At 45.4% G+C, this 15,472-nt stretch overlaps 1 protein-coding gene across 1 annotated transcript; it reads left to right on the plus strand.

The window, feature by feature from the left end:
- The first annotated feature begins 935 nt into the window (after positions 1-935).
- On the plus strand, positions 936-2,828 carry LOC114111632 (PWWP domain-containing DNA repair factor 4-like). The gene is given in 4 exon segments (XM_027963446.2): positions 936-2,070; positions 2,073-2,228; positions 2,231-2,368; positions 2,371-2,828. Coding segments are annotated over 4 exon segments (1,887 nt in total).
- The last annotated feature ends 12,644 nt before the right edge of the window (positions 2,829-15,472 follow it).

Below are 15,472 nucleotides of genomic sequence, written 5' to 3' on the forward strand. Positions count from 1 at the left end.
CCCCAAGGAGTACACAAGGCACAGGATGTCCAGTGACACAAACAAGGTCCCAGTCATGATATCCCCGCCTCCCCACATGATTGCCCTTTTATGCACAGTAGTCACAAATAGGGCTTTCCTGGTCGCTCAGATGGCAAAGAATCTGCCTGCAGTGCAGAAGATCAGGGTTTTATCCCTAGGTCAGGAAGATCCCCTGAAGATGGAATGGCAACCCACTCCAGTATTCTTGCCTGGAGAATTCCGTAGACAGAAGAGTCTGGTGGGCTAAGTCTTTGGGATCACAAAGAGTCGGACAGGACTGAGTGACTAACACACACACAGTAACAAATAAGGCAAGGTGTTGGGTTTGGAGGGCTTATAAAACTCCTCCGGTACCCTTGGTATTTTCTCCCCACGTATCTGCCATGTCTCTAACCCCTAGGCACATGGATAAAGAGCCCTAATACTTCCTTGCTTTATCTCTCATTAATGCTCCTTGACCAAGCCTTCCACTTTCACAAAAGGCATATGTCCCTCCCCCAACCCGTCCTGACTCTGTTCTTCTTTTCCATATTCTAGTATTCTCCATCCTAGGCCATTGAAAACACAACCTCGGGCATCTTTCAAAGATTCGGGCAGAAGAGCACAGGCTGCACAAGCTGTAAACGCTTTGCAGTCATAGGCAAAGACTGTGGGCAAGCACACTGTTTAAGGGAGACCTGCCGCACCTGAGGGTATGAGGGCCAGACCCGTCAGCCTCAGCTAACTAATCCTTGGTGCCCAAGTTGAATCACGATGGACACCAGGTATGTCCTATGCGTTTGGAAAGGCCGCTTTGGCCAGCCAAGGTCTTGTCCAGACCCAGCGTCTCACCACAACAGAAGAGAAAAAGGGCCCTTTCTCGGGAAGTTCAGATACTCTCAGTAGACGAAAAAGTCAGAGTGAAAAAAACAAAGATGAAGACCCTAAAGGAGTCCATGATTGAATCCATCTCCACCTCACTAGCGGCCCAGCCGGAGCCCAGTGCCCCAGAAGAAGAGGAAATGGCCTACATATGTGCTATTACAATGGCCTGGGACCTTCTGCATAAGAATGGAAATGTCACTCCAGCAAGAGTCACGGGTGATCCAGAGTCCAAGACGCAGTCTCCAAGGAGACTGCAAAAGCAACATCGTAGCAGGTGTCAGGAGCCCAGTCGGGGCCTACGGAGGAGTGTGAGGAAAAGGAAAAGCTCCAAATCACCCGTGGTACCTTCAGAGAGGGAGGATGGCCCAGATGGAGACAAGCCACAGGTGTGCACACCCATCGCCCCGATCCCAAGCGAAATGCAAACAGAGTCATCTCAGAGCTCCGGGGTGCACCCAAACTTCCCATCCCTCTCAGAAGATGACCATGAGAAAGAGGGCAAGGAAAAGGGGGACGCCTCAAAAGTTATGTCCTTGCCCTGTACAGTGGAGGAGGTGGGTGTAGATGTTAGAGGTGGATGTGTGCTTCCGTCATTTACACCGGGTTTCATCCTCACTGTGCCCAAGGCTCTGGAAGAGGGGGCGCACAACACCTGCCCAAAGTCCCTGGCTGTGTCCCCTGAACGTGCTACCTCCTCGGTGAATGTTGACCCTGGAGAGGGCACGTGCAACTCAGGCTTGGAAGGTGCCGCAGCATCCTCCAGTGCCCCTAACCTGAGCCTGTGTAATTCATTCCGCCTAGCAAACAGTAAAAGGAAGCTGCAGGCCCCAGGGTGTGAGGAAGAGTGGCAAGAATCTCAGCCCTCAGCTGGCTCAAAGGCTATTAAGCCCACCAATGCCATCAAGGAGGGCGGGGGCAAGGAAGCAGGACAGCTGACGAGCATGGCGTTCCCAGAGGAGCTGTGTCCCATTGAGAGAGGAATGCTGGTCTGGTTTAAGTTTCAGAATCACCCATTTTGGCCAGCCGTGGTCACGAGTGTCAGCCCAACCGAGCAGACCGCAAGGGTGCTTTTGATTGAGGCCAACATGCACTGTGAGAAGAGCGGCATTCAAGTTCCTCTTCGAAGGTTGAAGCACCTGGATTATAATGGCAAAGAAAAGCTAATGAAGAGAGCCAGCAAAGTATACGGGAAAGTGTGAACTGGTGTTTCTCACTGATTTCCAGCTACAGAGAGGGGCTTGTTCGCGGGTCTTTTGTGGGCTCTTTCCTGGACTATTATGCTGCTGACCTCAGTTACCCCATGAGGAAAGCCATCCAAGAAGGTGATCTGCAGATGGATTTCCCAAGGTGAATTATTCCGACCTGGAAGATTCTGAGGAGGAGACCCCTGTGGCTGCAAAGAGGCACTGCAAGAGAATCCTCCCTGACCGGATGAGGGCTGCTCGGGACCGAGCCAACCAGAAGCTGGTGGACTTCATCGTGAAAACAAAGGGGCCGACCCGCATCTTCTGGACATTGTCAAAGGCAGGAAAGAATCCAAGTGGCTTGAATCATTTCTGAATTCGGAGAGGTACGTGATCTGCGTTGAAACATACCTGGAGGATGACAATCAGCTAGATGCAGTGGTAAGACATTTACGAGAAATCTACAGACACATAGACAAGAGAGCGCTGGCTCTGACCAGAGATGACCCAGTGAGCTTCCTTCTGGAAGTTCTTCTGCCAGAAGCAATCATTTGTTCAATTGCTACAGTGGATGGATTGGACTACAAGGAGGCAGAAGCAAAGTACCGGCAAGGGCCACCTGTGCATTACCGGGAAAAAGAACTATTTGATAAGAAAATCTTGAAGAAAATAAGAAAGAGATCAGCCGAGAGGAACAAGGCTAAACCCTACCCCTGTGCCCAACAGGGCATCGGGCAGACTTCTCAGTCACACCATTAGCAACAATCCCCGTCTGTATGAACTGCATGAGCCTCCCACTCCACACGGCATGTAAACACCTTCTGGAAATCCGAGGCCTCAGGAACACACTTGAATTCACTCTGGATCCATCTCCAGCACCTGTGAGTGGCATGGTCATCGTCAGTTTCTTCTTCCCCAAACCCTCACACCACTAACTTGTTAAAATATTGTAAACAGCTGTACTTCCCTCTACTTGCCCAGATGTGTAGTTTTCCAGATATTTTTTACGACATGGCTTTTGACTCTACATCATATTTTAAAGGGGGACATGCATTCCTTTATTACATGAAAAAGCCCTGTGTTGGATACAAAGCAGCAATCGTGTTTAAGATCTAAGGCATGTTTCTTACAGAAAAGCCACATGGGTTTGCCATTCCTCCTGTGGCACATCGGTATCCACAATGAATTGGATTCCTCCTTAAGATAAGCCCTGACTTTTCCCTGCCATGTTTATCCATTTGGGAAAATAAAAAGCCCTAAGAGATGAAACCAGTGTCAGAGATGTTTCCTGTGTACTACCACTACCTTCCAATGGTTCTTGGAAAAGCAGTCTGAAATCCAAACCAAGTTAACAGGTGATCTGCATGTGGTCCATGTGAGGCTGAATGAAACCTCAGCGTGCAGTAACTGTTCTGTCAACCCCTGCAAAAATGTTCACCCTTGGCTCCCCTGAGATTCCATTTGTGGGAGGTGCTCTTCTCCAACAGCTGAATGGTTTCCCCAAATAGACAGACCCTGGCTGTCTTCCTATATGACAGTGACTGGATCCCCTACATGCCATCATCTGTCCCCTTGTGGAAGATGACTACAGCCATCGTAGACTCAGGTTGACTTGTCTAGACCTGGAGTCCAGGCTGACTGCTTGGAACCCATCCAGTTGGCATACATTGTAGCAAAGCAGGCGCTTTGCCCTCATCGACCCACGTCCTCCCAAAAATTGCAGTCATTTGTCCCAAACCTAGCAAGCTTGATCCTTTGACTTATTCATCAACTAGCTCCGACAGGTTCCAGCAGTGTAAGTGCAGACGAGTAAGTCATTCCAGGCTGCCTGAGCAGTAGGTGGACCAGGAGGGTCTGGGAAATGGGTTACAGAAAAGTCTCCATTCAGCTAAACATGGCTGCTGTCAGAATACAGCGAAAGGCAGTTTAACAGGTAAATTCTGAAGCTCATGGATTGTTATCCTACCTTGAAACAAGATTTCATTATTACTTTTTTTTTTTTTTTTGGAGAGGAAGAAAAGCCAGTTTACTTTGTAAAACCCAATAGGAAAATAAACATTAAAGATTTAACGTGAGCCTGAGTGTGTTCTTGTTCTTAGAAAGATTCAACTGTCACTGCCCCAGGTTCAACTCAGTTCAGGTCAGTCGCTCAATCGTATCTGACTCTTTGCAACCCCATAGACTGCAGTTCACCGGGTTTCCCTATCCATCACCAACTCCCGGAGCTTGCTCAAACTCATGTCTCATTGAGTCGGTGATGTCATCCAACCATCCCATCCTCTGTCGTCCCCTTCTCCTCCTGCCTTCAATCTTTCCCAGCATCAGGGTCTTTTCCAATGAATCAGGAAAAATTGTAGCCCCAGGTTATGGGGATAAAATTACGTGCCCATGTGATTTGTTTTTATTTGCAAAGGGGAGCTGTTTTGATTCACAATAAAACCATTGTGTCTTTCACCTCAAACTTCTGCTTCATCACATTTCAGATGGAACATATTTGGACATTTATTGTACATAAATAATACTCCTCCTCCTCTAGGAGGAGTTCAGCCTCCTCCTGGCCCACATCACTTGCATCCGTTAGCAGCAATGAGTCTATTATCCAATGACTCTTTCACCTATGTTTCTCCTTAGCACAAACAAATACATATTTACTTACTCATTCTCAGCCCAGGTCATTTAATTCAGTGCTAAACCACATACAATCCACACCCCGGGTCCTACACCGCTGGTTACCAATGACTTGTGGTTAGCTGCTATTGACCATATCACTTGTGTGTGCTTAGTCACACAGTCGTGTCCTACTCTTTGCGATCCCATGGACTCAAGCCCACCAGACTCCTTTGTCCATGGGGATTCTCCAAGCAAGAATACTGGAGTGGGTTACCATGCCCTCCTCCAGGGCATCTTCCCAACCCAGGGATGGAACCCAGGTCTCCCAAATTGCACACGGATTTTTTACTGTCTGAGCCACCTGGGAATTTTTAAGTCCAAGGAATTTGAATATGATGAAACACTAAAATTATATTTGGAAGCTTGGAGTCTTCGTCAATTCCAAAGCTACCTGGAGGTTTCAAAAGCCATCTTTCAAGACCTTAACTTTGCACATGCCCCTCCATGACCTTGGTATGGTAGGTTCGCTGGAAATTGCTGCCAGCATTGACCTGCCAGAGTTTCAAACGTATTCCTCAGTATCACTCTGCCACTGAGACTCAAATGCAGCTTTCAGGGTCCCACGCTTGCGAGTCTGATTTGGGGATCTGGGCTGAAACACTGGCACCTGCATTCTCATATGCCGCATGAAGATCTGGATGCTGGAGGTGACGGCTGCCCTGTTTCATCTCAGATCAGCCCTGGGATCAGTGTGTAGACTCCAAGGTGCACAGAGCTCACTGAGCCTCCAACTTCCAGGCTCACACTGCTCAGAGTCTCCAGACTAGCCTTTCTGACTGAGTGGTGCCTGACAGCCCTTCCCATCATGCCCCCAAGCCTCCCAGCTCCTGGCCCCGCCCCCATGCACAAAATGAGGCGAGCACAGGCACCCCGAGACTGAGGCAAGATGGAGATGGGGTGGAAGCAGAGCAGGGCCTTCCGTAGCTCTTCTGAGAAAACCATAAGGCTTCTTCCCACAAGAATGCTGCAAGAGCGCTCCCTCTAGGAGGTGATGTTGGGCACACGTGGAAGGACAATCACAGCAATGAGGGAAAGGAGCGAGAGAAGCATACCCACCAGGATATGGGAGGGATTGTTTCCCTGTAATCTCACATCCTAGCTCTAGCCCAAGAGCACATCTCATGATCTCCATTCTGCTGATGAGGAACCAAAAAGGGAAGGGAATGGTGTTTATTGGGGTGAGACGGGTAATCACAAAACAAGTCAACTGAGCAAGAGAACTTGTTTGAGTGAGCCCAGTTCCATATTGAGGGCACTCACATGGAGAAGGGTGGGCAAGAGTGGGTGTCCCTTCCCCTCTGCTGAGGGCTGTGTGAGACCCCGCCTGAATGTTATACACACACTGTCCTATCCAAGCCTGCCTGCACACCTGTCAGGGAGATATCCTTACTGTGGCCACCTCAGAGTTGCAGGAAATGGGATTCCAAAAGGTGGAGAGTATTGCTGGGGGTGACAAAGCTGATAAGTGTTGGGACTGGGCTTAGAATGCAGTCACATCAAACCCTGTACACTTAAACCAATGCTGGGCTGCTGTGTTTCTAGAAGTTTCTCCCCTGTCAGAACCACTTGGAGAGCTTGTTAAAGTTCAGAGTGCTGGGCTCCACTCTAGAAGTATTGAAGAGGAAACTTTAAAACTTACACCCAGCTAGACATAACTAAATACTCCTTCTGCTCCTGTAACTCAGCTTGCTCTTTGCAACTCAGCTTGCTCCTTGCAAAGTCATGTAAGTTACGACTGTTTGGGAAAATGGAAACTTAAAACAATGCCAGGAGCTGCCTGCTTAACCATGTTTGTTTGCATAAAAGTCAGGCACCCCCTCCCCACCGTGTCCTAACAGCTGTTCCCACTTGCACGAAACCCCTGCTTTAAACTAGCCTAGTAACAGTCAGCACTGCCACTATAGTCTGATGTCATGCACTGTCTATGAAACCTTTGTAATGTTTTTGTTCAGTGCTCAGAGCTGTAAGTGTTAACTCCTCTGGACCCATCGGTGTAATAAACGTTAGTTCTCCAACTCTCTTGAGTGTGGTGCTTGGTTTCTCGACCATCAGACTTCTTCAACAGTATGGGGCCTGAGGATTTGCATTTCTGAAACTTTCCAAGGATGCTGATGTTTTGCTTCCTAGCCCTCTACCGCCTCTCACAGCGCCCCCTCAGCACTGGAGCAGCAGTGCTCTCAATACTGGAGACCTAGTCCCGCCTCCATGCTTTCAGACACTCCCTTCGCCCCATCTAGAATGTTTCCTTCCAGGGTCACCTTAGAAAAATTCTCCAGGTCCACCCATAGAAGACTGCTTTCTCTGATCTGTTCTCTATCTGCAACAGTCCACTCCACTCCCACGTTCTGTTGCTACTCCTTGTAACAATGACCTCATGGTTTTGTGTGTTATACGTAAGTTTGTCTTTATCTGTCCCCCATGCTGAGTTCTTAATTTTCCAAGGGAATGGCCTTGTCCTGTTTATCTTTTATGCCCAGCTGCAAGTAGAAGCTTACAGAAATGCTTGTTCACAAACCCATGCCTCCACACTGCTAACTTTCAGGTCCCTCCATAGCCCTGGCCTAACCATTGTTTCATTCTGATCTTTTGCCGTTCCTTTGACTCCCCAGTGCTGCTCCAGATTGCTTTCCACCCAGTAACAGCATCAGATAGGACAGGGGAATGACTGCATCCACAAATGTAAAGTATGATTAATTATAACAATGACCAGCTTCAGTGTAATTAATAAATACGTTTTCAGGACCCAAGAAGTACGAAGTAACACTGGAGTTCTCAAAGCAGAGTCCAGGGAACCCTGGGAGTCCTTGAGACCCTATCAGCTGGAATCTACAGGATCAAATCTCTCTTCATCATGCTGCTAAGATGTTTTTGCTTTTGCACTTTTTCCCAAGGGTAAGGTGGAATTTTCCAGAGGCAACCAAAGTGTGATATTGTGGCAGGCTAAAGTCAGAAACAGACATGATTTCCCAGCTCTCTCACATTAAGCCATACATCGAAGAGGGTTACAAAAATGTAAAGCAATGCCATTCTTTCCACTAACTTTCATCTGTTTTGTATAGATTTTTTCATAGAATATGTTATTCATGTTAACATGCAGTAGTTTTATCACTGTCATCTTTAAATGAATAAATAATATTTTTAATTTCTTATTTTCAATTTTAATACAGTAAATATTGATATTTATAACCCACATAAACAATAACTCTTTGAGGTTCTCGATAAATTTTAGGAATGCAAAGGGGTCCTGAGAACAAAAAGTTTAAAGACTGATTTAATTTGATGCTCCACAATGGAATGGAGTAAAACATTTCTCAATGTATCTTAGGTTATTGGGGTGGCAGTCTTCACTCTTTTAACAATGATTTTATGTTTTTTCCTCTTAATGATAGGACAGGTACCACAGAATTCAAATTTAGGCAGGCAAGCACAGAAGATTTTTGTAATCCATGCAAAACATCAGAGGTTTGCACTGTTTCTATGATGTAACTTTAAAATTTTTCTTTGTTTTCTCTTTATGTGGGAAAGGTATACATTAATAAATAAAATATGTGTGTGTGTGTCAGTCCCTCAGACATGTCCAACTCTTTGCAACCCCATGGACTGTAGCCCACCAGGCTCCTCTGTCTATGGGATTTCCCAGGCAAGAATACTGGAGTGAGTTGCCATTGCCTCCTCCAGGGATCTTCCCCACCCAGAGGTCAAACCCAGATCTCCCGTATTGGCAAGCTGGTTCTTTACCACTGAGCCACCAAGGATGATACCAACATATCCTTCAGGGGAGCTCAAGTCAACCTAGCACAATAGACAATGGCACATGTTAGAGAAATTATACAGAAAAGAAGTATGACTTAAAATCATGAAGCTCAAATCAAAGAAGCTAATTCTGTATTTCAGTCTATGATAAAGAGCTGAGGAGGTTATCAGCCCAAAATCTTAACTTCCTTTATTGTATTGTTGCTCTTTGTCACCATGTACTTGGAAATATGACTTAAGAAACTGGGTCTTCTGCTCTTAAGTTTCTTGTTCGACCTCACAGAGGCCAGGAGTGCCCGCTCGGCTGGGGGAGCCAGTTCACATTCTTTAAGTCAGTCCATTCTTGCTTAGATGATGCAGGTGGGGAACATGATCTGGACCTACAAGTTTTCGAACCAATCCTAATACTGTTGTGCCAAAACTCTTGGATAGGAGGAGGGATACAGAGGGAAAGAAAGAAGAAAAGTGGAGTCTTCTGAAATTCTAAGCCCTTCTAACCTTGGGACGTCGAGGTCATTTAATAATGCAGCTTGCAGTGATGACAAGCGTTGCTAAGAATGAAATGAGTTTGGTCAGTGAACTTAAGGAAGGAGATCTTGTAAAGAAAGACAAACAAGGGCAAAACCACTGCCAAATTGTTGTGGTGAGTTGAGCCAGGAAAACTGTTGGAAGTTGACCAAAGAGAGCCCAAAGACTGAGGATGGCTGAGCCCAGCATCCACCACTGCAAGCGGCTTCACTGATAAGAAAGCCACACCCATGGGCCAGAGCTGCACTTTCTTCATCCAGCCCCGTGTTCCCTATAGGTACATAGAACTTTCACTGTGGCTCAGCTGGTAAAGAATCCGCCTACAAGGGGGGAAGCCTGAGTTCGATTCTTGTGTTGGGAAGATCCCCTAGAGAAGGGAACAGCTACCCACTCCACTATTCTGGCCTGAAGAATTCCATGGACTGTATAGCCCATGGTGTCGCAAAGAGTCAGACACAGCAGAGTGACTTTCACTTTCATCCCATAGATACACATTTAGAAGCTTAAAATAGTGCCCTTTTATTATGCACAGCTGTCCAGACCTGGCCTAGCTTCCAAGGCTGCACGGAGAGTGTCGACTGGCTGGGGTCTTCCAAATTGCTTTGTTGCCAGTCTTGACATGTAATCTCAGCAGTTCCCTTTGCAAACAGTGCAGTTAGCTGCCTCCCTCTTGGTGCAGATCACCTTATGCATTTTTCACGGAACACACCTCCATAGCAGATATCAAAAGAGCTGTCTTCCAATTAAGTAAGACTTCATTGCCAGTCCCTGTTTGCCTCTCCAGCCTCTTTTGGTGTGCCAGGAACTCCCAGCACACGTGCAGCAGGGCACACATGGATCTCCTCTCTGACAGACTGGCAACACTTTCTCCCCTGGTGTCCCACCCTTTAACCCTGGCTGGGCCTTGAAGACCAAGCTCAGAACACTTCTTGTCCAGAGAGTCCCCGTGGATTCTCCCCAGACTGAGTCCCATGTCATCAAAGTTGATCTTCCTCAGGCCTACGCACACACTCCATGGCAAGCACCCTCAGGCCCAGGTGCAGTGTGCTGTTCGAACATAGGACACCAAAGGCTACAGAGTCCTAAAGAGGTGCCCAGCCCTTAGTCCTCAACAAGGGCACTTGTGTCCCTGCCACCACCACATATATCAGGGTGCCTCTCCTCCAGCACTGACCCTTTCTCTCTGTGTGCCCAGATGGTAGCTCTGGTGCTGATCCTGCCAAACAGAGTAGCTACCCCAAGCTGTGAGTAAACAGGCCAGCAACAAACAGCCCCCATCTCTTAGAAGAAATGCACTGAGGGTGGAGCCCCTTGCTGGTAAACAAGGAAAGAAAGGGACCCTCAGGATGTATCCTTGACCTCTCCTTTGAGCAGGTGTGCCCTATGGCTTCCATCACTAGATCTACTGGGGACCACCTGCAGGGCAGGCAGGATAATGCCACCCTCTCTCTATCCAGGCTATTTTGCCCCTCCAAAAATTCCTCCTGGGAGGATTGAGGGATGCCTGGAGACCAGCATCAGCAGGAACTTGCTCACAGACAAAGCCCATGGCCCTGAGGTCTGACAGGCCTGCCCTGCATCCCCAGGTACCAGCAATCTTTGCCCCTTCCCTGGTGTGGCTCAGTTGTTCCCCAACATGCTCCCAGGCATGCCTCTTCCAAGGCCTCCCGGAATCCACTTGGGCCACTCTACCTGTCAGCCATCAATCACCCTCTGGTCCCTCTGAATCAGCAGATTGACCTGGCATGGTTTGCAGAGAGACAATCAAAGTAGGGGGAGGGAGAGTAATGCACACCTCCCACCCCTCTCAGGGGTCCTTTCCCACGTGGCCAGGCTACTTCTTCATCCATTCCCAGAGCAACTCCTCTGGGAGGAGTCAGGACCCAACCCTGGGCCAACTCCTTGTCAATCAGACCCCAGGGGTACAGAAACACAAATGGATACACACGTGTCCCAGCCCATGGCAATCAGGGCAGGGGTCTGGTGAGAGACCAGTGTCATCTTAACCCCAGGGCAACTCTCCAATGGGAACATGCCAACCAAATTGCCCAGAACATTTGCACAATGGTCCTCAGAGTGGGGTGGTGGAGGGCAAAAGCAGGAGGGCTGAATAAGCCCAGGCAACAGGGGACTTCTGGGAGTTTGCTCCAGCTGCTGTTGTCATATGGTAACGTGCAATGGTTAGGTGGGAAAGTGGTCGAGAGTGACCTTACTGTGCTGTTGTCTTTTTTAGTGGAGGGGACAAGGGATGTGCCATGCGGCCTTTCCCCTGTGACCTAGAGTACTGGCCCTGGGTGGTGCTCCCAAGTGCTGCACAGATGTGACGAGAGGATGCACATGAGGAAGGGCTCTCTGGCACATGTGAAGGGTGAGTAGGGAGAAGCGGTGACCACCAATGCAGCTCACATCTGCTTCTGTGTACACTGCTGCATGCTGACTCAGGAGCTGTGGTGGCCTCCAGCATAAAGAAATCACTTGTTTTTAAATCGAGATAGAATTGTCATTCCATACATGTCACTCTTTTGAAGTGGACAACTCAGGGGCATTTAGCACATTCCCAGTGTTGTGTAGCCTCCCTTCTGTCCAAGTACAAGATATTTTCCTCCCCCTCAAACAAGACCTAATCGGCATTAGGCAGCTCCCCTACAATTCTGGCCAGGCCCTTCTAACCACTAATCTTTCAAATTCTGGACATTTCTCATTAATGGAATCAAACAATATGCTGCATTTTTCACCTGGCATCTTTCACAATGTTTTCAAGTTTCATCCATATTGTAGCATGTATTGGTACTTTTTATTGATTTTTTATATTTATCTCTTCACATTTTATTTTAATATTATTTTTTAATTTATTTTAATTGGAGGCTAATTACTTTACAATATTGTAGTGGTTTTGCCATACATTGACATGAATCAGCCACGGGTGTACATGTGTTCCCCATCCTGATCCCCCCTCCCCCCACTCCCCATCCCATCCCTCTGGGTCATCCCAGTGCACAAGCCCTGAGCACCCTGTGTCATGCATCAAAACTGGACTGGCAATATGTTTCACATATGATAATATACATGTTTCAGTGCAATTCTCTCAAATCATCCCACTGTGGTCTTCTCCCACAGAGTCCAAAAGACTGTTCTATATATCTGTGTCTGTTTTGCTGTCTTGCATATACTGTTATTGTTATCATCATCTAAATTCCATATATATGCATTAGTATACTGTATTGAAGTTTTTCTTTCTGGGTAATTTCACTGTGCATAATAGGCTCCAGTTTCATCCAACTCATTAAAACTGATTCAAATACATTCTTTTTCATGGCTGCGTAATACTCCATTGTGTATATGTACCACTGCTTTCTTATCCATTTGTCTGCCGATGGACATCTAGGTTGCTTCCATGTCCCGGCTATTGTAAACAGTGCTGCGATGAACATTTGGGTACACGTGTCTCTTTCTATTCTGGTTTCCTCAGTGTGTATTACCAGCAGTGGGATTACTGGGTCGTATGGCAGTTCTATTTCCAGTTTTTAAGGAATCTCCACACTATTTTCCATAGTGGCTGTACTAGTTTGCATTCCTACCAACAGTGTAAAGAGGGTTCCCTTTTCTCCACACCCTCTCCAGCATATATTCCTTGTAGACTTTTGGATTGCAGCCATTCTGACTGGCGTGAAATGGTACCTCAATGTGGTTTTGATTTGCATTTCTCTGATAATGAGTGACGTTGAGTATCTTTTCATGTGTTTGTTAGCCATCTGTATGTCTTCTTTGGAGAAATGTCTATTTAGTTCTTTGGCCCATTTTTTGACTGGGTCGTTTATTTTTCTGGAATTGAGCTGTAGGAGTTGCTTGTATTTTTTTGAGATTAATTATTTGTCAGTTGGTTCATTTGCTATTATTTTCTCCCATTCTGAAGGCTGTCTTTTCACCTTGCTTATAGTTTCCTTTGTTGTGCAGAAGCTTTTAAGTTTAATTAGGTACCAATTGTTTATTTTTTCTTTTATTTCCATTACTCTGGGAGGTGGGTCACAGAGGATCCTGCTGTGATTTATGTCAGAGAGTGTTTTGCCTATGATTTCCTCTTGGAGTTTTATAGTTTTTGGTCTTATGTTTAGATCTTTAATCCATTTTGAGTTTATTTTTGTGTATGGTGTTAGAAAATGTTCTAGTTTCATTCTTTTACAAGTGTTTGTCCAATTTTCCCAACGCCACTTGTTAAAGAGATTGTCTTTTCTCTATTGTATATTCTTGCCTCCTTTGTCAAAGATAAGGTGTCCATAGGTGCATGGATTTATCTCTGGGCTTTCTATTTTGTTCCGTTGATCTATATTTCTGTCTTCATGCTGGTACTATATTGTCTTGATGACTGTAGCTTTGTAGTAGAGCCTGAAGTCAAGCAAGTTGATTCCTCCAGTTTCATTCTTCTTTCTCAAGATTGCTTTGGCTATACAAGGTTTTCTGTATTTCCATATGAATTATGAAGTTATTTGTTCTAGCTCTGTGAAAATACCGTTGGTAGCTTGATAGGGATTGCATTGAATCTACAGATTGCTTTGGTTAGATACTCATTTTCATCATACTGATTCTTCCGATCGATGAACATGCTATATTTCTCCATCTATTTGTGTCCTCTTTGATTTCTTTCATCAGTTTTCTATAGTTTTCTATATGGGTCTTTTGTTTCTTTAGGTATATATATTATTAAGTATTTTATTCTTTTCATTGCAATGGTGAACGGATTTGTTTCCTTAATTTCTCTTTCTCATTGTTATGTATAGGAATGCATGGGATTTCTGTGTGTTCATTTTATATCCTGCAAATTTATTATATTCATTGATTAGCTCTAGTAATTTTCTGGTGGAGTCTTTAGGGTTTTCTATGTAGATGATCATGCCATCATTAACAGTGAGAGTTTTACTTCTTTTCCAATATGAATTCATTTTATTTGTTTTCCTGCTCTGATTGCTGTGGCCAAAACTTCCAAAACTGTGTAGAGTAGTAGTGATGAGAGTGGGCACCCTTGTCTTGTTCTTGACTTTAGGGGAAATGCTTTCAGTTTTTCACCATTGAGGATAATGTTTGCTGTGGGTTTGTCATATATAGCTTTTATGATGTTGAGGTATGTTTCTTCTAGTCCAGCTTTCTGGAAGAATTGATGCTTTGGAACTGTGGTGTTGGAGAAGACTCTTGAGAGTCCCTTGGACTGAAAGGAGATCCAACCAGTCCATTCTAAAGGAGATCAGTCCTGGGTGTTCTTTGGAAGGAATGATGCTAAAGCTGAAACTCCAGTACTTTGGCCACCTCATGCAAAGAGTTGACTCACTGGAAAAGACTCTGATGCTTGGAGTGATTGGGGGCAGGAGGAGAAGGGGCCGACAGAGGAAGAGATGGCTGGATGGCATCACCGACTCATGGTTGTGAGTCTGAGTGAACTCTGGGAGTTGGTGATGGACAGGGAGGCCTGGCGTGCTGCAATTCATGGGGTTGCAAAGAGTCGGACACGACTGAGCAACTGAACTGAACTGAAGGTTTTTTTTTTTTTTTAATCATGAATGGATGTTGAATTTTGTCAAAGGCTTTCTCTGCATCTGTTGAGATAATCATAGGCTTTTATCTTTCAATTTGTTCATGTGGTGTATTACCTTGATTGATTTGTGGATATTGAGGAATCCTTGCATCCCTGGAATAAAGCCCACTTGGTCATGATGTATGATTTTTAAATATGTTTTTATATTCTGTTTGCTAGAATTTTGTTAAGGATTTTTGCATCTATGTTCATCTATTGGCCTGTAGTTTTCTTTTTTTGTGGCATCTTTATCTGGTTTTGGTATTAGGGTGATGGTGGCCTCATATAATGAGTTTGGCCATTTACATTCCTCTGCAATTTTCTGGAAGAGTTTGAGTAGGATAGATGTTGGATCTTCTCTAAATTTTGGTAGAATTCAGCTCTGAAGCTGTCTGGACCTGGGCTTTTGTTTGCTGGAAGATTTCTGATTACAGTTTCAATTCTGTGCTAGTGATGGGTCTGTTAAGATTTTCTATTTCTTCCTAGTTCAGGTTTGAAAAGCTGTACTTTCAAAGGAGAACATAGGCAAAACACTCTCAGACATAAATCACAGCAGGATCCTCTATGATCCACCTCCCAGAATGCTGGAAATAAAAGCAAAAATAAACAAATGGGATCTAATTAAAATTAAAAGCTTCTGCATAACAAAGGAAAATATAAGCAAGGTGAAAAGACAGCCTTCTGAATGGGAGAAAATAATAGCAAATGAAGCAACTGACAAACAACTAATCTCAAAAATATACAAGCAACTTATGCAGCTCAACTCCAGAAAAATAAACGACCCAATCAATAAATGGGCCAAAGAACTAAATAGACATTTCTCCAAAGAAGACATACGGATGGCTAACAAACACATGAAAAGATGCTCAACGTCACTCATTATTAGAGA

Source organism: Ovis aries, chromosome X, assembly GCF_016772045.2.
Source record: "Ovis aries strain OAR_USU_Benz2616 breed Rambouillet chromosome X, ARS-UI_Ramb_v3.0, whole genome shotgun sequence".
Lineage (NCBI taxonomy): Eukaryota > Metazoa > Chordata > Mammalia > Artiodactyla > Bovidae > Ovis > Ovis aries.